The sequence below is a fragment of the Coturnix japonica genome, chromosome 3 (genome assembly GCF_054131305.1).
Source record: "Coturnix japonica strain WE chromosome 3, WE-NBRP24, whole genome shotgun sequence".
In the NCBI taxonomy this organism is placed as follows: domain Eukaryota; kingdom Metazoa; phylum Chordata; class Aves; order Galliformes; family Phasianidae; genus Coturnix; species Coturnix japonica.
In genome coordinates, this window is record NC_140665.1 from 52,651,961 (window position 1) to 52,676,222 (window position 24,262).

At 40.9% G+C, this 24,262-nt stretch overlaps 1 protein-coding gene across 44 annotated transcripts in view; it reads left to right on the plus strand.

The window, feature by feature from the left end:
• The window catches only part of MAP7 (microtubule associated protein 7), a 94,624-nt gene that overhangs the window by 28,012 nt on the left and 42,350 nt on the right, over positions 1 to 24,262 (plus strand). For 30 of the 44 annotated variants that reach the window (XM_032443629.2, XM_032443626.2, XM_085543545.1 and 27 more), the window contains one exon: positions 21,290 to 21,358. In XM_032443629.2, coding sequence (XP_032299520.1) covers positions 21,290 to 21,358 — 69 coding nt within the window. The remainder of the gene's footprint in view (positions 1 to 21,289; positions 21,359 to 24,262) is intronic. The other 14 variants (XM_032443627.2, XM_085543548.1, XM_085543552.1 and 11 more) reach the window with 1 other exon arrangement.

Sequence of the window (24,262 nt, forward strand, 5' to 3'; positions counted from 1 at the left end):
GGGGTGGAAGCCAGCCTATATCCTGGAAATGGAGGGGTCACATTAAAGGGGGGTTGCACATCAGATGGTCCAATTCCAGGTAGGGCAGCCCCAGCACATGTTGCATGAACTGGTAATAATGTTGTCACTTGGTCTGATGTCTACCACCATCTTTAGTTTAAATCATGGCTGTCGTATCAGGCTTATCTGGAAAGTGAATTGAGTGGAAAGTTGTTTAGTAATCTCCAAATCAAGTTATGATATTGAATTATGCCTTCTGTTTATTTATTTAATCATAGATGCATTTGGTTAAGTGAAACTTAGCATTCCTGGAATAAAGTAGTGCTGGCATTGATAACTCATTACTGTACGTACACACTTGGCTCTCTTTGCTCCAATGACTGTAATAACCTCTCCTCTTTTTATTCCTGAGCTGAATTTGCAGACTTTTCCTCTTGGGGGTTTGGATTTAGGCAGGAATGCAGAGGGATGCTGGGCTGTGAAAGAGTTGGGAAGCTGTGGAAATAAGCTGAGGTCACCTATTGTACCTCAATTCTTGACAAAAATGGGATGTTCAGATGTGAAAGGCTGCTGTTGAATATGTTGTATCACTGGTGTCTTTGGAAGATGACTTTGTCTGAATTATTAACGCTGACTGCAAAAGCAGTGGAATTCTGCAGCAGTAAGATAATGGTGCAAACTAGAAATTGAAATCTGAAGTAATAAAAAAGCATTGTTGAAGATGCAAACAGAGATGGCATTTTGTTATAAGGCTTTGATCAAAGAATTAATAAAAAACAGGGCAAGCCTCTAGGCTGTTAGAAGTCATGTAGGAATAATTCATTTTAGTGGTTATTTTTCAAAATAAACTGGATCATACTCATAAAATTACCAAATTAAACAGGAAATTCCAGGGAGGTAGGGACTACTTTATTACTTGTAAGCCATGCTATACAAACAGAACTGCTACAGCTTGTAAAATGCATATACAGTGACAACAATTTGCTAGTAGGACATAAAAATGGAGGACATGGTTGTGCAAAATGATGCAAGAAGGTGGGGAGTAAAAAAGACACAAAAACCATGAAGTAGCCCCATGCAGTGTTGCAAAATACATACATCTGTGTAAACAGAAAGATGGCAATGAATAGAGGCAGCTAAAGGTGCCACTCATATTAAATAGGAAGTTTGGCTCTTTATTATTACTTTTCAAAATGAGGAATCTTGTTGTGAAAGATGGGCTTACTTGTACCATTCTTGGGTGAGGTTAGGGCAACATGAGTTGTTATGATGCTGTGTGCATCCTAAACAGCTGAACAGGTTATTGGATCAAATGTGAACAATAATGCTGCTTCTGTCTGTCTGTCCTACAAAAAAGGTGTGCAGATTCCTTGGCCAAAAAGCAAAGTAAATTAAATAAAGTAATAACCTGTAGGTAAGAATATGGATCACGTAGTCACAGACCTGTTGTTTTCTCTGTCTATAGAGATAGAAGAATCTTTTTTCTCGTGTATGCGGAACAAGCTCCAGTGTATGCAGAAAAAGCAGATGTTTCATCAACTATTTCCTGTAGAAAAGGAGCCAAAATTAGTCTTTTTGTGTGTCGTTTTTTTGTTGTTGTAGTTGCTTGGTTTTTGTGTTTTTGTTTTTTCCCCTTCTTTAAACAACAGATGATTAGAGATACTCATGTTGCTCAGCAGCAGAACATCATAGGAAAAAGATGCTCATCTCATTCAGGTGAATGATTGTGTGGCTTGTTCTTTGGAAGTGTGTGGCAACTGCGTGCAGCCAAAAGAGACTTCTAGATGTGGTCCAGAAAACCTAAGTGTTAAGTTGCCTGAAGGAGGTATGGGAAAAAACAATAACGAAACTCAAGTCTATTAGATTGTACTATTTTGGAAATTACTATGATATTCTTAAAGGAAAGCCTTGAGGATAGGTGAGACTTAATTAGTGACTATATGCGCTTCCTTTAGTCAAGGAAAACAAAGAGGTTGCTTTTAAATAGCTGTTACTTGTATGTATGATCTAGTTTTAGAATATTATGTTTTGAGTTTTTAAGATATCAGAGGACATCAATAGGAAGAGCAGATTTATAGGGTCGTGTAGCTTTGACTTGCAAGCTTAGGCAGTATTTTTAACACAAGGTAGCTGAAAAAGCATTCAAAACCACTGTCTGCTATTTTTAACATGTCTAGCACTTTAAAAAAATCCATATAATCCTCTTGAAACAGATGGCTACAGTGAGTTAAAATCCCATGCTAGGATTTGGGCTTTTACCTGATGTTGAAACCAATGTCATGACAAAGGGATGCATCACTGACTTTGGAGGCGAAAACCTGTTTCAGACTCATACGTAAGAACAGAAACAAAAAGGTTGCAAAAGCACAAAGCACAGTGACTTGTGCAACAGTTTGCTTTCCTGGGCTTAATAAAAGTCTCCAGTGTTTACCGGTGGGAACTGTGGAGTCCCTCTGGATTTTGTCTGTTATTTGTTTTTTTCTCATAGTTTGTGCAATCAATATCAAGGCTATGCTGGAATATGGAAATCAGTGTTAACTGTCACTAAACTTTTATAACGTGAGGGAGAAAAAACAGGAAGCGGAAGTCTTTCTTTAACTTCAAATCCTGTAATCGCTTGAGCTGCCTAAGTGAATGCAGGATTTGACCTGAAGTTTTGGGTTTAAGTAAATGTAAGGACAACTCAGGCTGATTTTTTGGGGGCAGGTCTGAGGTGAGGAGGAAGGCGTTGGCAGCAGTTTCACACAGAACTAAAGCATTTTTAAGACAAAAAGTCCAGCTGTCCTTCAGCTATCCATAGAGCCACCGTGGTGTTTCTAGAGATAGTGACAAAGCGTTGGTGTTCTTGTCCAGATAACTGGAAATAATTTAATATGGTTGGTGATTAAAAGACTTAACTAGTTCAATGCACTTGTTTCCTGAATTTCTTTAGTGGTGAAAGGAGGCAAACAAATGGGACGCTAAAGTGTTGACACACGCTTCACTCTTTATGGCTCAGTTGCTCGGTAGCTGAAATTTACCACAGGTGGATTCCGACAGTTAACCAGAGTAATCTGACCCTTCTCAATGCAAACGTAGCTGCCTTTCCCCAGCCTAACATGCAATGCATTTAAATTTCACAAATATAACAACCTGTTATAACATATAAACACTTCAGAGGAACCTGTTCTGTCCAGCAGTCCCAGCAAGGCTCAGCCCAGGTGGTCTCTCTGGCTGCTGCCCAACAGCTCCTGTCTGCTGCTGCCTGCTTGCTCCTACCTTCTTGCCCCATTTCCTTGCCAACTGCAGCACTCAAGGAGCTTCAAGTTATATGGGTGATGACAGATAGAGAAATCTCATGTAGTTTGGTGGCAGATGAGGAAAGTACCTAACTGCTGGACATAACATTTTAACATGGTGCATGCATCCCAAACTTCCTTATACTCCCCTTACTACCGCCACACAGTGAATATCCTCCCTAGCAAGTGAAGGACATAACATATGCTGGAATATGTCAGTTCTGCAAGAGATGTCAGATTCTTTGTGGAAAACAGGAGGAACTAGTAGGTCCCAATATCTGATGTTTCTAAGGCTCTTACAGCAAAGCCTGCTTTAGTGTTCTTAGTTTATTGTTCTAATACTTGCAAATAGCACTTGGGAGTGACAGCAAGCATATGCATAAATAGCTTGTTGATGACACAGTAAACTTTGTGGTCTTGATGAGACCCATGTGATGGTATGTGTTAGCATGCTGGGAATATTTCTGCTTTCTGTTTAAAATTTAGGATAACTCTGGGCAATTCATGTGAGGGCACACATGATGTGTGAGCTGATCGTGGAGATACACTCACTTGGAAAGCTCAGTCTCTCTGGACTTCAGTGACAGAGTGACAGGTTGCTTTTAGGCACATTGGCAAGTGCTAGATTTGAACTCTAAAAAAGTGGTGATGTAACACAATGTTTTTCATTCCACACTCTGCTCATTTTACCAAGAGAGAGCACTGCAGCTTGATGACCTTCTCCATTCTCCATTTTGTAATGCTGCTTCAGCTGGCATCTGCGTCAAGCTGCAGAGCAAGCACAGAGTGCATTCAGAGGGATGTGGGACAGAGTGGGAGATTTGGTTCTGTTGCAGATACTAGGAATGACCTGGGCAAGATATACTGCTGCTGGGTCTGCCAACTGAGTAGCTTTTGACTAGGTTCTTGTAAAACAACTTAAATCTGCTGTGGATATAGTTTGTGTTCTGTTAGTTGAGGAAAATGCAGTTTATGTGTGCCTAGGGAGAGCTTTTGGCTTGTATAGTTATACATGAAATATCTCTGCTGCTTTAGTCTGTAGTTATGCAGAGGCACAGGGGTGATAGTAAGGTTATGAGGACAGATTTGGATTAGTCAATTATTACGTTTATCTAATTAATCATACATCTTTCCTTCAGCTCCACCAAATTCAAATATAGCTGTTAAATCTACAGACTTAAATATCCTGAGTGTACCAATGAAAAATGATACGCATAGGACCGCAGCAAACTTCAAAATGATACACCATAACATGAGTTGTAAACAAGGCTGGTGCTCCAGGTTGTCACTTTCTGCAGCTTTCATGCATTTGCCAAGAGAGACCTGGTCCTGTGAGCCTTGCAGCCAGAGTCATTGAGCCCTTTGTTTAATGAAGGTGTGCCCCAGGGACCCCAGGGCTTGTGAACTTGCACGTGCGAGTATGACCTTGTTCAGTTTATCAGCCATAAGTGGGTGATGTGCCTGTGACTTGTGAAGCTGTTAATCTGTCCTGAAAGTAAACATCTGGTGTATTTTGCCAAGTCATGACATATGTGCATTTGCAATAATGGAAGCACCTGCAAAATAACACAAGATGCAGTGCTTATGTTTATCAGGACCTTTCCTCACTGCTCTGGCCTTGCAGCTTGCTGACACAGTGGCCACAGAAGCCTTGAGAGGCTCAGAGGTACTGAGAGTATTTCAGCATCAACTCCTGCCCTCTTTTTTTGTTATAGACTGCTGTTCCTGTTTCCAGGGCATGGAGGAGGCGGATGTAGAAGAGGTGAGGACAGTGGGAGATCTGACCCTCTTCAAAAGCTGGAGCCCTGCTTTGCACTTGCTTTTCGCTTAGAAACGCTCTCCCTCACTACTTGGTGATCACGTGCTAATGCAGGGAGACTGCGTGATTTCCTTCTCCAGATCTCTTAATTAACAATTACATTGTTTAATCTACACAGCTCTGCATGCCTTCTCTTGTTACAGCCTCCAAAATAAGCGATTTAAGAACTTGGTAATTATACACCTTGGAAAATCTCATTTGTATAATCATCTTGCTAGATTCAGAGCTCTCCTACTCACAGAATCACACAGAATCACAGAATTGTAGGGGTTGGAAGGGACCTCTAGAGATCTCGCTCTGTACCTAGTTTTATGGGAGGACAGAACAGGATATTAATGATGGCAAATCTAGGAATGGATTCAGTGCTAGCTTTTGGGAGTCATTTAGAGATTGCTGTAGCTGAACTTTCTTTATAGATTCCCTCTACCATTTGGAAACAAGAGGGACCATTAGGAGGTAGGAGAACAAAATATTTGTCCATTGGTTGCAAACTGTAATTTTTTTTATTTAACTCGTTGTTGCCTTACTCTGTTCTCATTGGGTTTAATCTTCAGCAAGTTGACATTGGCAGGACATGAAGAACTTCTTGCAAATCTAACATTGAAATAATTGCCAATATTTCAATACTAAAAAAAAAAATAAATAAAGAAGCCTCTCAGCAACAGCGAGAGCTTCAGTTGACCTGTAGCAAAATCATGCTGTAGAAGGCACAGAAATCTGTATCTGTGGTTGCTGCAGTTTGTTACATCTCTGGCCTTATCCCCTGCTGTGTGCCAACATCTGGCAATTAACAGAAGATGAGTTTAGTGTCCTTTTATCCACAAACAGAGCTAAAGGCAGTAAAGTAGTATGCTGTTGCAAAAGGTTTTATGAAGACTAGAAAATCACCCAAAACAAGCTCTCAGCCACAGTTGAGAGAGCTGCCAAATGTTACATAAATGCAGAGAAATCCTTAGAAATCTGCACTAAGATGTCTGCATTTTTAATACGCTGTTAAGCGCTTAGCCCTGGGGAGGGGAGGCCTGCACAAGGCTTTCTCCATCTTTTCAGTCAGTTCTGTTCAGCAACTGTTTCTCAAGCAGTCCATTTAAGCCTGAGTGCATGTATTGAAAGATCTTGGTTTGTGTGTGGTTCATTGAACAAGGTGGCTGCCTAAAATCAAGAGTGTTTCAGTATTGTACTTCTTGTCACCCCTTGCTTTTACCCCAGCTGACCTTTTGGCTCCGTAGAAGAGAACACACACAGCGATTAGTAGGCCCACACTTATTACTTCAGGTCACTTGCATGGTTCACGCAGAAGTGGGGAGAGAGGCATGTATGCAAATATTTTCAACCTTCTGCTTGTAACAGGGTAGGATGGAGCACAACGGCCTAGGATGCCTGTTGTGTTGCAGAAAGTTTTGGTGGGCTGTTCAATGTTGGTGGCAGTGTAGAAATGCATCTGGCTTGTTGGCTGCTTGCAAACCTGAGCCATTGCTGGGAAAAGGGCTGTCATGTCTTTGTGGTTGGGTTAGGGGCATCTGTAGGTAGGGGCAGAGCATCTTAGATGCTTCTTCTTATTGTACCCAAATTGTTTTGTGATAGGAACCGCTTGTAGCTCATGATCAGTGGAATGCAGTGAGTGTTGGATCTCACCAAGAGTGCAAAGTATCTGTTAAATAGGGGTATTTAGAAATACAGATACTTTTGAAACTAGTTTACAAATAAATATGAAAAAGAAATATGTAGTTAATTATTTGGCTTGTGCTTCTAGTGTTTAAACAACTAAACTCTCGTAAGTCTTGTATAAGCTTTTATGTAATGTGTTTTTTCTGGGAAAAAATGGTGACTGGGCCTCACTTGACCTTGAATGTTTGGCATATATTCAAGACTTACTGGACAATGCTACTGAAATTCAATAGGCAATTTGTTTATATTTAACTGCTGTAGGTTGTTCCGGTTTGTGTCTAATAAGCCCAGAGGAGGCCATAGTTCTTACCTGTCTGTCTGCCCTTGTGACTTTACTTCCTTGTATCACTGGACTAGTGTAAGGTAAGAGTCTGTTCTGTAGCAGTTGCAGACTCCCCATGCAGTTCAGCTCCAGCTCTGGTCGAGCCATGCGTAATGATCTCTTGGCTTCAGGTAGGACCACAGATCTAAGTGTATGTATTGGAGGGGCCACTTGCTGGATAGGAGATTTGACTGATGCTGCTATTAAGAGAACTTATTTAATATATGGAAATAGATAAGCTATTTCACTTCTTATTGAATGCATCTTATACCCCAACTCACAGTAACACTATTTGCATGGACTATTTGCAATACAGTGCTGTTCTCCTAGGTTTCTTATGGTCTCTTACTCATTGCAATGTCTAATCACAGATTAGATGTTGAGGAAGATGAATAATTTCTAAAGTCAGTCATAGTGTTCATTAACTCCTGACCAAATAATAGCATTTCCATGGAATATCCATGGAGGATTATTGTTCCACCACTGATTTGCTGAGAGACAAACTCGTATCCTTCAGATATAATGATAACTCTTTCAAGGGGAACATCATGTAACTCCTGGAATGTTTTGAATGTGTACAGTATTACCAAAGTTATCTTCTCAAACAATTGCAATTTTTGGCATGTCTACTTCAGCATACTAGCTGAATTGCTTCTAGTCATGGGGCCAACAAGGAGTTTGTCAGGTTCTTTAGAACTTTGATACTTTTAAGGTGGTATGATACTATTTTGCCAGTGTAAATATGTTACTTATTTATTAGTTACTTTCTACTCTTGATGTAGTAGTGGGAGGCCGGGCTGATAGAGCTAAATTTAGACTGCTCTTAGTTTACAGATGGTCAAGAGGAGATGACAGCTAAGTCTACCTACTGCTAATTATACAGGTGTGAGTATAAGTTCACTGTGACATGAATTACAGTTAATTACTTGTAGTTTGAAGAGGCATGGACTTGAGATTTTCTTTTTTCTTAGTCCCTATAGGAATTTCTAAAGATAGGGGGGTAGCTAAGCCCCATCTCTGTGATAGCACGTGGGCGCTGGTGCAGCCCTATCATCTGAGATCAGGTGCTGTTGTTCAAGGAACTGTGGAAGTGCCGAGTCCTTGAAGGTCTGACAGTTCAAAGCCATCAGAATGTTCAGGAGTTGCCAAAGGATTGTGTTTCTCTTGATAAATAATTAAATTAAAAAATAAAAATATGCTGCAGAACCAGGGTGGCCAGGACACTTTATATTCTTTGTAGGCAGCATAATTTCAGTCTAAAATAGTCTGTGTTGTGTGAGAGCCCAGAAGAGGATTGTAATTTAGTGAGGAAGGTCAGCACTTTGTCCTATCTTGATAGCTACAAGCAACTCCTCAAGCATTTGTTTCCTGTGACCTTGCTTAACGTTACAAGCATGTGTTTAATGTTAGCATTTTATATTCAGCTTTGCAGTGGCATAAGAATCAGTGGGCCCTGCATATTTGTTACTATTTTGCACTCATTTTTTTTCCTGCTTCCTCAATATACTGTTTCCCATTTCCTTCTTAGTGTACTCCAAAACAAAGTTAATTTAAGGGAATGAGAACAGATTTCCCACTGGACTGTTCTGACCAAGGCTGGTGAGGCCCAGCACAGGTGGCAGAGGCCGAGCACAGGTGGCACCAGGCTGGAGGGCCTGAGTGGTGCTTCAGACCTAAACTTACTGGGTAAAAAGAGAAGGGAAATATAGCCCTTTCTTTAACAGGACCAACCCTGTGATTTGAGGGGAAATACCTGGTGCCAGAGCCCCCTGTTACTGCGAGGCTTATGTTAACATTACGACACAGTGTTGTATGTCAGCTCAGCAGCTTGTGGGCAGGGTGTATGCAGTGTGCCTGGGTGTATTCAGGGAGCTATTTGAGGTTGGCATGCTCACTTTCTGCAGCAGTTATTGCTTTTCTGTTTCCAGTTCTGCTTGAGAGCTGCTTTTGATGTCCTTGGACCTGGGCTGGTGCAGTGTAAAGCTGACTGCTGACAGAGCGGGATCAGGCTGAGCATGCAGCACAGACACAGAACAGTTGAGAGTTGAGTTGAGTTGTGAGAGCAATGGCAAGGGCCCAGCCTTCCTGCTCGAGTCTGCACAGGGCTGATTAAAGAATGTGTAATGATGAGCTCAAAATTCCTTTTCTGTAAAAGAGGCATAAGTTGGGGTACATCTGGAATGCCTGCTGCATGGGGAGCAAGCAGGAGGAATTACAATTTGCATACATGGCTTGCTGAGCAATGGTCTCACTGGTTTTGCAAAGACAAGAGTATTCTAGGCATGTATGGATGCTGTCTGAGAAAAAAATAATCTCTTGCAGACCACCTTGTTAGGAAGTGGGATTTGCTACTTCTGTTTTCAGACAGCTGGAGAAAGCCTCACAATCATGAGCTGCTAACTGATGAGTGTCTTCAGACCTAGAAACCAAGAGATGATTTCATTATGTCCCAGAAAAATTCTTAGCGCAGGCAATCAATGAACTAACATGGGGCAATGCTCTCCTGGACAGCTGACAGCCAGAAATGGAGTATGATGTAAGCGTTAAAGGTACACTTAAACTGCTGTCTTGCAAAACTTGGTTTTGTAGAGTGCTTCTCTCTGGTTACATGAGCTTCTGGCACCGATATTCTATTAAAAGCAAGATAAATGCATATTGGAAGTAAAAAGTGCTGACATTGGAGTTGTTTTGTTTTTTTATAATTGCCAATCTGGCACAGCAGTGGGTGAGCACTAATTAATGTAAGGTAGCTGGCACTTCAGTTTTTGGAAATAATGTTTTCAGTTGTCTTGGACAGAAACCAGGTGCAACTTGTAATTGTGTTGTATGTTGTATATCAGTGATAAGAAACCTAATTGTTCTGGAGTTACTTGGGATGAGCAAGGTGATCTCTTACAGCAGCACCCTATGTGAATGTGCTAATGGCTAACTTTAAAACCTACCTTACTTGTCTTCACCCACACAACAGATCGTGCTCCATCTTATGTCAGTAACACTCCAAAGAGCTTTTCTTTCCATAGTCTGAAACTCATGAGAGGCAAGCTGCTGTCTGCCCAGTCTTATGGAGAATGCTGTTCTCTCACATATAAAAAGTGTGAGATGTGAGTTTACTGAGAGGGTATGTCCAGAGACAAAGAGGCAGCAAATCATATCTGCTCTGGAACAAATTGTAATTATAACATGAATGTCCACATCTTGTTGGATGATGCTATAAGTATGCATACACAAACAGGAGTGTGTTAAAAAGATGAGTACTGGCAAATGAGCAACTACAATTTAGTGGTCACTTGGGTCGATAGGAAGACAGGGACTATCAGTGGTGTTGTGAGGACGTGGTTTTGAAGAACTAACGCTTTGCTACCAAGTAAACTTCAGCACAATTATTATACAGTGGAAGATTGGCAGAACGATGGAAAGCACTAATCCCCTCCTTGGGAGCTGCTTGCTGTTGTTGAGACACCATTAATTACAAAGGCCTTATCTGGGATTCCAGTGGAATTTGCTAGTGTTTAGCCTCAGTGAGTTTGTCACTTTGATTCCATGTAATTATTCTTTGTGATATAAAATAGTTTTAGGAAGGACTGAAGCGTGCCTGATATGCCTCTGTCTCCCTGTGGAATGGCAACTGGCAGGGCAGGCTCAGAAAGGGCACCCTTCTAGGGAAGGCCATTTTGCATCCTCCAAAATTTCCACCACTGCAAAGCAGGGAGCCTGGGGAAAAGTTTGTTCCTGGCCCAATGCCAGCGGAAAGCAGTCTTTCCACTTGTGCACAGGGAAGAACTAGGTGATAATGGCCTGAAGGTGAAACAGGGCTTCTCCATTCGCCTCTATCATTACTCACAGAAGGGAGGGCCGATTGTCCTGGCTGGAGCCCCTGTGCCTCTTGTCCCTGGCTTCAAGGGGCTACTGTGTGCTTGGGAATGTGACTGGATGTGGGGAGTGATGCATCACTGCATGGGGTTGAATATTGTCACTGCAGCATAATATTGCTCATTTCACTCTCTCTTTTTTTAGTAGCTTTTTTGTAATGTATACATCATTTTATGATACACCTTTTTCTGTGATAGAATGGAGCATTTAATGCATGTTACAATGTAATAGATTGGAACTGGGTGTATTCTAGTGGTATAGGTAAGTCTCTCCCAACAAACACTTTCACTTGACAATCCCATTTTTCTGTATTTTTTTATTGAAGAAAAGGATCAGTGCCAAGAACGTGCTCTATAAAAACGTTCTGAAGATACACATAGGATGCTGTTGTTTAGTCTAGCAATCCTGCTAAAATATTTACTGCCTGAAGAGGGGGACCCAACTACTTTATCAATTGTTGTTAACACGTTCTCATTGTTTCTGGAGGCAAATTCAAATGCATGTGTTGAAGCATCGTCTTTATTCTGCTCTTGGTGATAGCAGGATTTTGTTTTATTTTATTGATACCAGTCTGTCATCGTGAGGTGATGTGTTAAACATGGGAGTGCTAATTTTTTTGTCCTTTTATTTTTGCTTAATTGAAGCAGCACCCTGCCTTACAGATGCGCTGTATTCATCAGTGTTCTCGTGACTTGCCATCCCCATGCACAGAGTGAGAATGCTCCTCCCCAGCACTCCCAGGGCTGAGTAGGACTGCTCCCTGGCTGCTTCCAGCCTCTGCAGGCTGCCCCTGCACCAGGAAAACCGACCCTGCCTTGCTCTCCTCTGTTACTGCCCAGGCACCTGCTGCTGGACCTGCAGGAGAAGGTGATCTGAAGCTGCTGGAGAGACGTGTGGAGGAGGTGTTCAGGTGGAACAAGGCTAGCAAAATGTAGACAGGTGGGAGAGGAGGGCTGCAGGCTGGCAGGTGCTCAGAAACAGGAGAAAGGGATTGAGGCAGTGCCTGAAGAGTTGTGGACAGGGATGTAAGTTCAGGAAAGGAGCAAAGGATGCAGTTCAATAGGGAAAGAGTGGAAGAGTGCAGACTGGAAACTATTGGCAAAATATATTTCTCCCCACCTGGTGGCAGGGTCGTTTGGTCTGCCAAAGCAATTTTTATGTCAGAGAATGTCTAGATTTCTTAACCTGATTTGACATTATACTGATGGGAAGTTATAAAGTTAACTTTTATTCTGATTGAGTAGGATGTTTTGTTGTTGTTTTTTAGTTTTAGGTGACTAATTTATGTCAGTACATAATGCAGTCTGCTTGTTAATAATGAAGATTCCAAGACGAAGCACTGGCATGTCAGGAAACCTCAAACTAAAATGTACTTGCGTAACCTCATTTCATATACCCTATGCATGTACATAACACAGAATAATTTTTAAATATGTGATTATGTTCTTGGAAGTTAATAGAATTCTCATCAGTAAGGCTAAGCAACTGTGAGTGAAGTAAGGCTTTGATCTGCCTCAGCTATGCTGCATATGTAATGCAATGAAACAACTTAATGGATATTTCATGCAAAATCTTTTCTAGGTTACTGTCCACAAACTTTCTGGGGTTGTAAACAGTTTGTGGTTTGCTTATTAGGATCATCAGTAAAAATACAAAGATCTGTGCAGTTTCTATTACCAAGAACAAGGCATTTGGTAGGTAGATATACCACTTGTCAACGTCTGTCTGGAAGCAGTGTGATGAGAGACAAAGATTGTAGTTGTTGCTCCTTTTTAGGAAAGCAGGCTAAAAAGTGTTGGGTTTGATTTATTTTCTGTACCAATCCATTTTTATGTCTGTTACTGCTCTGGAAGATTTAGTTTTCAGGGATTATCAAAACCTGGGTACTGCTGAATCCTCTCAGGCTGGGTTTGAAATCATGTAATGTGTTTAAAATAAAAGTCGGCCAATCAGAGACAAAAGATTTCCCTGAATACTGGAGGAACAAAGAAATAAGAACTGCAGATTATGGCAATCAGGAAGTGTAATTACCAGAATGAATAACAGGCCAGTGCCCAGAAAGCTAAAGACACAATGCTTCAGGAATTAAAATGAAACTTGTGTGGACATGGAATAGTTAATGTCTTTATTTTAAATAAATAATTTCTTGTGACAAATATTTGTGTTGCTGCTAGAGCAGTCTGTCTCAAAGAGACATCAACTGCACATGAAAATTCTATAGAGGAACGAAGTATTCTTTCTTATAAACGTTGTTCACGTTTAAGGGGAGTGTATACAGGGAAGTTCTACTTTTTAGAACTATGAGAAGATCCCAGGAGGAACTTGGGGAAAATACATATTGATTTTTATCAGTGTACCTGAAATAATGAAATCTTTTACTAACAAGAAAGTTAAAGAGCTCTAGTAACCATCTGCTGCATTCATATTTGAAAGACTCGAAAATAAATGTTGTTAGTGTTATGAACAGGCGGGTACCTGCCTGTTCAGACATACCAATTCAGAAAAAATGTACAAATGAATGCTGTGCCTAGAGATTCAGAGATGTAGAGCTCAGAAATAATCAAGGTTGACTGCGCAGCCTCAATTCTATGTATACAGTACTGTAATTAACTACTAGATTCTACTGCTCACATGTCAAGCAGTACCTCGCTCCTCAGGAAGTCCTGTTTGCTGACAGCTGGATGAGTAAAAATCACAGTGAAGATTACAGTAAAGAACTGGTCCCTGAGCTGACATGGTGCTCACCTTGAAAGGCACTTTTTCTAGTAAGTGATGTCTTGATAATTTAGTTGATCTCTTGGCTGATAGTGTCTCTGCTCATTGTGTGTTTCCTCAAGTGTGACAGCATAGTCCGGGTACAGCTTTTGTTTTTTGACAGGGAATGAAGTGATTAAGACTGAGTTTTACAACAGAAATTACAGTTTGAGTCATTGTTTCATGGTAGGAAACAATCCTTATTGCTTCAGTGTTTCTTAACATGTATAATTTGCTTGTTTTGTTTCAAGTACAGTAATGGAACATATATTTTATATAAGGAACAGAAAAAGAAGGAGAAAACTTGAGCGTTGCTCTTGCTCTAAGCAGTTTTTGTGACTGTTACAGCGAGCTTTCATTGCAAGAAGAAGTTGGTGAGCAGAAAACTGCACATCCTTAGGCCAGCATGCTCTTGATTAGAGCAGGGGTCTGAATGCAGAGACCTGAGAACCTGTCTGCTTGGTCTTGGCAGTTCTGACTCAGAAATCATTGTCCTCACATAACAAGTTGTGAAAACAAAGCTCAGTTCTGTGCATCTCTTCCTGCTGTCTCTTGTTGAGAGTTTGCTATAGAGACTGGAAATTATAATTCATGTCCTGGTTGTTATTTTTTGTTTTTTAGTTAGTTTGGTTTTTTTGCTGAAAGGATGACTCTGAACATGCCTGAAAAATGCATGACCTTGACCAGCAAGCTCTGCAGTAGTGGAACTTGCTTATAGGAGAGGAGTCCCAGTAGATGTCTGAGGTAGATATCTAAGTGGCCTGATGTGGTGCTGTGTGGAGGCAGTTAGGTACAAAAGCAAGATTGGGATCTCAGCGTAATGTTTAGCTTCACTTTTTGGCCAAGATGAGCTCTTGTGTTGGCCTGGTGTAGGCACAGCTCTCTCACTGCCAGTACCTGCATTTAGCATGCTGTGTCAGTAGATTAAACCAGCATGATGTTGAACTTCTTCCTTAATAAACAAGGTCATGGTGCTCTGCTATGTAAGAATCTTCATCTTGCAGAAATTTGTGCAGCTGCTATTTTGCTCTCTGTTCCTTTTCATGGAGCATTACATGTCTCAGGCTGTTAGCATTAAATAATACTACTTCTTCCCCACCACCCTGTCCTCCTTTTTTGCATTTTGAACATCTTTGTTATTATTTTGTTTAGTTTTTAAGTAAAAGATTTGAGAAGGTCTCAAGAAATGCGGTTGTCAGTGCCCGTGCAGAGCAGGTCAAGTGGGAGTAAAACACTTTCAGTCTCAAAATCACATGGCTGTTTTTGCAGATGTATTTTTGTCATTGCTGCTGGTAGGATGAAAATAGCAAAAAAATCTGTAGGCTCAGTTGAAGTTGTCCTGTTTCTTTCTCTTGTGATGAGCCCCTATTTACTCTCTCACAAATGAGGCTTCTCTTGCAATACAATTTTCTTGACAGAGGCAACAGGATGAGACTGCAGATCCGTTTAAAGCAATTATGGGATGAAGGCCAGGAGCCCACTTAGTTTGGTGGATACAGTGATTTTGACTTTAAAGTAATTTAAAGCAGAGGAGGGGAAATCTTGGATAATGGAGATCTCTTAAGCTTTATTGTGGGTGGCTTTTGTTAGGGGTGGAAAGCGAAGGGAATTGGCTTTCATGTGACAGGCTTAAAAGCAGGAATCCAGTGAGCTGCTGTGCTGCTGGTCAGAGCTTTTTAGGGTACTGAGAAGGCCAGAAAGCTGGTAAATGTGTTTTAAAAGCATTTTAGAGTCAGAAGTAGTGCAGTGGTAGAGCTGTGTTATGGGTCTCATCTACATCCTCTAGTAAGGTGACAGTGTGAGGCAACCTCAGTGGAAAGAAAGCTTTGAAAAAGAACAGACCTGATTTTGAACTCCCTTTCTTTTGCAGTAGGGACAGCAGAGAATGTTTGTCCTCACATGGATATACTGCCCCTGTTTGGGGATGTCCCAATACGGCAGCAGTTAGTGTAGAAAGAGATTAATTGCCATGAGACACAAAAACAGTTGTGCCTGGCTTTTGAATGATCAGTGTGTTGTTGCCATGGCAGAAATGCCACTGACAGAGGCCTGCTCCTTCTCTCTTCTCTTCATGGTGAAGTCACCAGGATGGTAGCTGCTCACCTCAATGTGTGTGGTGCTAAGCCTGAACAAATTTGGGAAGAGCTGGAAGGAGGGCAGCACGGGCATGCATGGAGTTCAGCAGGAGTGGGATGGTTTGTGTATATCAGCGGGCTGGCAAGAAGAAAGCACGTAGTCTGTAAGCTTGCAGAAGTCTCCTAAATTAACCTTAGATATAGCTCATTTTGTGGCAAGTTCATCTTTATTAAAAATATATATTACATCGTAAGATTGCTTCTGGGGACCTTACCTTCACTTATTGCAAAGCTGAGACTAAGGAAGTTGCTTTGTGTTTAAAAGTGGCTGGATCTTAGGATCAAATTGCTTAATATATTGAACTGTAGCAGAGTATTCATTTTTCCCTTAGTTTCCTAGTTCCATCCACTTTCCCTTTGATGGAGTTGTATTTGTTTTTGCAGAACTCAGCCTGCTACCTGCATCGGTCACCATGCCCTGTACAGAAGTTGGTATCAAATAATGAATACTCAAGTTGCTGTTCTCAGCTCAAGTGATTTGACCTTGCCATCAGTGCAATACTGAATGCAGGCAGGTCTGAGCTTGGTTCTCTAGTTGCCAGTGGTAGGTGTAAACTACCTCGTGACTTGGATGCTCTCCCAGGAATTACCTCATTGTCTGGAGCAAGCTATCTAGTCAAAGTCCAGGTCTGGATGAGAAGCAGGAGTTGCTTCTCCTTCACCTGGGGTGAAGTGTTTTGTCCTTGAGCAGTAGGATTGCAAATTGATTGTTGTAGGTCCGATATGGCCCAGGCTTGGTCTGCTTTGTAAGCTGCCTAAGATGGTGTGCATAGCTCATGATGTGTTGGTAATCTGGAAATGAGGTTGCTCTGCAGTCCCTGAGGTTTTATTTTATTTGGGTGATGTGGAATTTAAAAGCTTCCTCTCATCTGTATCTGGCCAGAGCTACCAGCCTGCTGTCAACTGCACAGACACTGCTTTGGTGGCACAGGCTTTTGCAATAGACAGCAGGCACCTTTTTTTTTCCAGCAGTTCTTTAATGTCAATATCATTGTTTTACATTGCGGTATAATGATGTGATATAATTATCCAGAGGAAATAATATGCATGTCTGTTTTCTTGTAAATGCTATTATGTTTAGCTTTCCTTTGTCATTAAGAGAGCCTAAGTAGCATAAGGGTTCTTCCTGCTAAGTCACTCAGTCTTCTGTATTCTATATTATTTAATATTTTAGAGCGCAATGCATTAAAAAGCCAGCATGGTCAGACAGAAGTAATTCCTCATGAATATGCATCTCCCAGTAGAGCAGTTGCACAATTTTAATCTTAAAATAATAATAATTAAAAAAAAAAAAAGCATCCTTTTGTTTTTCATGTAGTTACTCATATGATCATATTTTGTCTGTGTTTCCAAAGAAATCTATTTATGTTTCTGTTTTCAAGTGTTTTACAACTTAGTGCTGAATTGACTGTGACAGCTTAAAATCACCTGTTTGTTTTTCTGGTTTGCAGTATGATGAAAACAACAACTTCTGTACTGCCTTGTAAGCAATGAACACCAATGCTGATGAGTTTTCATTTATTTTTAGCTCAGTCCAGGCATCTGAGATGAAGAATGTCAGTAACGGTGCTTTGTTGGGCAGCTCTGATGGTAGATTTCTGTGATAAGTGCCAGAGGAAAAAAAGCTGAATATCTTTTAATTTATTTATATTTGCAAAACAGCTGCTGAGTTCCTCAGTGGTGGAACTATGAGAAGATGTACATTTTTGTAAATTTGCTTGCAATTAAAAAAATAATAATTTTCTTAAGAGTGTTACTAATGAGAGTATTTGTAATAAAGCTTTTTGATTGGAGCTCTGGTAGCATAAGCAGACCCGGACTATAGCTTCCCTTAGACTTTGCCTGAAGATGTTGTCCCGTAGGAGCCTGAAGATGTTGGGCTTGCAACTGTTGTGCTGTTACCAACTGAAGTGGCTGGTCTGGTAGGTTTGTTGCCTCTCTTTATGAGCCACCTTAACCAGGGCTCTTAAGGGAGCTTCTGATTTTGAGTGGAGGGGTGGGGTCTTGACAGCAAGTGCACAGGGTATAGGCTTTCTATCCTGATGATTAATTTCTGGGCATGTGGGTGCTCTCACCCTATGGAGTAAGAAATAATGACAGCAGTGTGCTGTCGCTGCCTCAGAGCCCCCAACAGGCTCGCAGCTTGTGTGACTGAGCTGCTGCAAAATTCACCTTAACATCACAAATCATTGTCCCTCCTGCAGTTTATTGCTGGCTCCTATGGTCCTCATTACCCAGGTATTTCTTTTGCTTCCCCTTGTGTCCTTTGCACAGGAAGAGCTCTGCAGCATGGCTTCTCCAGTGTGAAGCTGTTTTCAGAACACTCTTTGGACAGGAGCTGGCTGCGGGCAGGCTGCTTACGTGCTTTTTGGAGGCTGGCAACAACCTGCAAGCCAACAGTTATTACTTCCTGAAGGGAAGTTTTAAACTGCTCTTGCAGGGAAGGAAAGGAAGAGGACATGTTTTATATGAAAAAACAATACTCATGTTTTAGCTCTTGTGTTTATGCGCAGTTCAAGCATCAGAGGAAATGCCTCAGACACAGCCATTACGAACAGTACATACAGATGAATTTCAATGATGAGAAATGGAGGTGTTCCCAAATTTCCAGTCGTAAAACACAAGTGACAGATTAGTATGGAGTTCAGCTCTTCAGTCTTGAAACTCAGTGCTGAAGAGAACAGCCAGGTGCCCAGACAGGTACTGAGGAGTTAAGTGCTAACTGTGGTTCAGTATTGAAGCTAGCAGGTTTTGTCAGCACTGACCTGTACCTTCCCTTGGAATACACCCCACCCAACACAGCAGTACTTCAGCTTTCATTGGCGTGCCAGCCAGCTGCTGTTCAGGGCCCTGATAAAACTGCCAAGAGTAGCTCTGCTTCATCAGTACTGCTTACAAGGGGAGTCTGCCTGTTCCACGCTTAAATCAGACTAGTTCCAACCGTGGCTTTTTCTGTTATGCATATCTGGCATAAGTTGCCACAATAAATAAATTTGGGAACAAAGTAGTGGTTTGGGTTTATTTTGAGGAGTGGGTTTGTAAGTAATTGAGTGAATTTTCTGTTTAACGCTTGATTTTCTCTGCTGTGTATTGGCAACAGTTTCTGACTATGGCAGTAGCTTGTTCCAGCTGTCCCTACAAGTGTTTTCTCCATCTCCCAACATGCACTCCATCTCTCTCCTGTAGTGAAGTAGCTCTTTGGTCTAACTAGGGGATTAGCTGACAAGTGTCAGAGACAGAAAAGATGGATTCTTTTTTCTCTCTTTCCTTTTAGTTTCTTTTTCTCTGTCCTAGCTATTGGTTTTTCTCAGCTGTTTTGCACTCCTACTGCCTCACACGCATGGAAATAGAGCAAGCAGTGGAAGGCTGTATTTCCACTTCATTGCTCAGTGTACGTTTTACCTGGAGGTAAAATGTGGCTGTCTGCATGCCTTGATCTAACTTGTGCATGTGCTCTTTCCTGTTGGTGCAGCCCTGTCAGTTCCCCATTCCAGGTGCTCTCTAGGGTGCTGCGCTTTGGTGGATGCTGTTTTGCCAGTGGGTGGAATCAGCACAAAGTTCGCAGGCGCCAAGTTGAAGAAGTGCACTTATCTTAAGTTTAAAGCAGTGAGGTAATAAGTGAAATGATGCAGCAACAATAAAACAGAACAAGGCAATGCACCTAACCATTACTGCATGAGGATAGCAATAGTGGTTAGGAAAGATACATCCCTAATACTTTACCATCATCCAGATCTGCAGTTCATGAGGAGCCCTTGTTGCAGTGAGGATTTGCATAGCCTTTCCTGGTAATTGGGAGGTCCTATGCAGCGCATCCACTTGTAGGTGAGGTCTCCAACTTCATGGCGAGAGGGTCCAGCTTTTATATTGTTGAATAAACAAGTTTACGTAACAGTTGGGTTTCGTAGCACCCATTTAGAACACTGAAAGGAAAAAAGAATGGGTTTTGATTGTGGCAGACCTTAGGAAGTTTGAAAGTGCAAGTGTTTGCTGCTGCTCAGGTAGTCTCCCCTAAATCACTTATATGTAGAATGAATTCTTTGTATGAGGTCTTTAAAGTGGCGAAGTACTAAATCACAGTAGGTCAATTTTCATTCCGACTTGGAATTCACGTTTGTTAGGTCCTACTGTAGTTTCTTCAGTTGATCAGGAGAATCTTAATATAGTTATTTCTTTCAATATCAAAGAAGATTGTCTTTTTTTTCCTTACAATTTTTAAAGTTTCACCTGTGATTTTGGAAAGATGATGTGATTTTTTTTTGAATGCTGTGCTGTTATCAACAAAACATTACTTTTGAGCAGTGAACATTTGATCAAAGCCTTTTCTATTTCCATCTCCTGCCTGCCTTCCAAGAAAGACAGAGAAAGTGTTGATGAAGGTTCCTCATGCTATCTTGTATCCTTCATGTTCATCCTGAATTATTCCTGTAGAAAGAGATAAAGGAGAAACAAGGACTTTTTCAGGTCATATGGGTAATCAGCCCACAGAGATGCAAAGGCTGGAGTGTGGAGGAAATTGTTTGGAGCCTGCTGGGGGGGAAAAAAAAAAAGAAAAATCTGTTATTTTCTAGAGTGGAGCTAATACAGGAAGGCTTGTTTTGTTTTTAAAGCAGTTTTGTCCAACTCATTTCTAGTGAAATTTTCATTTAAATTTACTCTTTTTTTTTTTTTTTTCCACCTCCCCTTGTCTGTATCAATATAACTTTCTTTTTGTCCTGCCTTCTAAGTATTTCCAAGATTTTTGTGGAGGGTTTTTTAGCATTATTACAGCCTGTTTTTGCATTCATCCCAGACTGCAGTGTTCTGAATTGAACACTGAAGATGAAGATGAATTGTGAACAGAGAAAATCATGGCACCTAATTTCCTGGCTTGGCTTTTAATTAAGTAGATGCCGAGCCAAGGATATGGTTGCAATTTGAAGTATTATAATGAATCTTTTGGTTTTCTGCTATAAAGGATCACTGAAAGGGCATTCAGAGCCCCAGAATGATTTCTTTCTAGGGCCTGATCAAAAGTCTATTAAAAATAATAGAAATCTTTCCTCTCTGAGATTTTATTCAAGACATAAATTGTCCTCTTTTCAATTCTGGATAATGGCTGCTTCTGTAATTTGTGAAGTCTGTGGAGCTTTTACCAGTATCTTGTACCACATCTTTAGCAACCTCAGATATACAAATCACCTTTTAGCCGTTTTTGTGCTGCTGTGTTGCAAGATGTTTGGTTCTCCCAAGCTGGCCTGTGGTTTGGTTCTGTTATTCTGACTTCTTTTTATCAGTCTGCTTAATCCAACTTCTTCAAAGGGAAATGTTTATAATAAAAACTAAAAAGGCTGCTATTCTTTGGAAGTAGTGGTTTCCAAAGCATCCCTGAGGAAAGAAGATGCAAGCTGTTATCTAGCAATGTGATTAGTAACATAATTTTTCTTTCCCCCCTTTATTTTAGCAGCTGACGGTTCTAAAATACAAGAGAAGAAAGTCGCTTCAGGACAAAGCAATACCGGAACTAAACCAGGTATGCCATTCTTCATGTTTCACATTGTGAAGCTGTTTGTCAGAATGATATGTTAAAAACGGATGTCTTCCTGTGAATTTTTAAGATGTTTCATTTTCCTAAACCTCTCTTAGTAGTTCAAACAATACTAGTATCAGTGACTGTATTTTGTTAGGCTGGAGTTTCCAATTGCTCACAATGAAGCAAAACTAATAAAATCTGCTTCTGTTTTAGTGCAGTTTAAGAACGAGGATTGCAAAGTAAGATACGGTTACAGAAGCCACTGTACTTCCATTCATGCTTGTACCAGTATTTTCTGCTGTAGACAGGGATTTGTAGCTTTACTTAAACATGCTTCTGTTTAAAAATTTCTTCACTTGCGGCACTGTAAGCCATATTCTATAATACATCTTGTGCAGTGAACAGATGCAGGCCATTACTTGACCCTGCCCAACTGGTATATTGTGTGGATTTAGTTCACTGTTCACTAATGCTGCACTTACATGGTTAACAGACTCTGTACAGAAATGCTTAATGTAATCCTTAATGCCATGAGTCTGCTGCACGTATGTGCTTAAACCAAGATCCAGAAGATCACTCAGATATCTAAATTCTGCCTGTACTGGAAGTCAGACACCCAGGATTAAAATATTCCATTAATAATCCTGAGAACATGCATGCAGGTGCTGTGTTGCTGCAGGGTTATTGCATGGTAAGGAGCCCCGTTTCAGCTTCTGGGCGGTCTGGCAGCTCAGTGGCTGCTTTGTGCAGAGGCTTCACAGTGCCCCAGCTGGGTGCCCTTGGGCTCCATCCCTGAGGGAAGCAGTCCCAGTGCCACCTGACAGACCCAAACAGGGGGCAGCACTGGGTACAGTACATGGCTCAGCATTCCTGGTGGCTCTCAGTTGGGCAGTGGGATGAGGGGAACAGAATAGTGATAATGTGACCCACTTTTATGGGTTGAACGGTGTTCAATATACACTTTGTCCAGCAGCACTTTAGTCTCAGTCCTTCAATTCTCAGGAAGGTGTCTTGGCTGCTCCCTCCATCTGTGTGGCAGTGTAGAAGGGAATACAGGATCCCTCAAAGGAGTGTTCAGCTCTGCACTCAACTGATGAGAGCCTCTGTGCTGAAGTGAGGACTCCTGAGCTGTATTTTTCCTGAGGATGCATACAAATTTTGTGTCAAATGTTGTTTTGGTTAAAAAACAGAGACTGACTGCAGCAGGAGTGACAGATGTCATTACAAACAAAGTTATTGTCTGGAAGGTGTCTGCAGGCTGAACAAATATTTGGAGACCAAGAGAAACACAGGTAGCTCTGAATATGTGCGTGGGAGTGTGAAGGGATCTAGGTAGGGGGAAGAGTTTTGGAGATCGAAGCACACATCTTTTCAAAGAATGCTGTGGCTTACATATTTCTCCCCTATAAACCAGCATGCAAACTGGCTGTGGTTTCCCAGGCTGACCCTTTTAGTTTCATTTGCACAAGAAATCAGAACCCTGGGAGTCAGGGACAGAGAGGAAGTGGCCATTTCTGAGAGGAGAATGAGAGGATTGGAGGTGAATATGAAGAATAGTAGGAGGCTGAGGTACTTCTCAAGTCCCACTCAGAGCAGCTGACAGTTGCCAGAGCTGTAGAAACCACCATATGTAATAACTGCATATGCCAACTAGGTTGGGATTTTTTTTCTAGGTTACTGATTGCTACAAATGCCAACTGTGATTAAGAGTTCAGTATTCTTTACATAGAATTTTTCAAAATTTGTGTTTTCTTTTCTTATAATGATTAAGGACCAAAAAAGTCTGTTTCATTACTGAAAGAGGAAAAACCAACCCCCCACTCCACTACTAATGTCTTCTAAGCTCCTTAAGCAGAATGGTAAAAACTCGCAGTAGATGCCACAAGTTCATGAAAAACACCATTCCACCATTTGGACATATAGTTTTGGTGTTTAGTTTCCAGCAATAGGTAAAAAATTCATTTCCTCTTACTTAGAACTATGGCTTATTTAATCTCCAAATGTCTCTATTGGGCATAATGTTAATCTTTATTATGTTCTGTCTTACAGCTCTGCTTATTACAAAGCTATTTAAGTGTAGTGGAACAGGCTTCTGAACATGAGTTTACATGCATCGCATCATACCCAGAATTGTTACAGCAGTACTTTGGTCCTCCTAGAGCTTCCTCTCTAAGGCTTTGAACATCCTTATTCCAATATTAATTTTCTCCTTTGTTCACCCAAATATATATATATATATATATATATATATATATATATATATATATACACACACACACATATACACACACACACACACATTATATATTAATATATATATTTGGGTATATATATATATTAAAGAAAAATGAAAAACAACAACAAAAAAAAGCAGCTTGTTGTTGAATATGTGCTTATATTCTGCATAACCTTTAGGTTAATGTGAATTCTTTGCGATTGTTCTAACATCCTTGGGGTGCTGGGAGAGGCTGTGTATGTGAGCACCATCAGGTGTGTGATACAGGAAAAATAATTGGATGTCTTCAAACAGAATGTCAGAGGGCAGTTTTAAAAATTTATTTTATTCCTCCTATTGCTCATAATTAGGAATTCTTACGGGAGACCTTTTCAGTTTGCCTGTCCACATAACCCTCCTGTCTCTTTGAAGACTTGCTTCTTTTCCCTTGATAGTGAAGTCTCTCAAGAAAGTAGGAAAGAAAGGAAGGAAGGTGGTGATTTTGAAAGAATGAGGTTTTACGTTATTCCCTAGGGTCTCATCATTCTCTGACAACTTGAAGTTGCAGTGACAGCCGTTCAAGCGAATCCTTGTTTTCCAGGAAAATTCATATTGGTTGTGCACTCTTCCACTAACACTAATTACTGATGCTGCAGAAGTTCACGTTCTGTGACTTCTGTGTGCCAGCC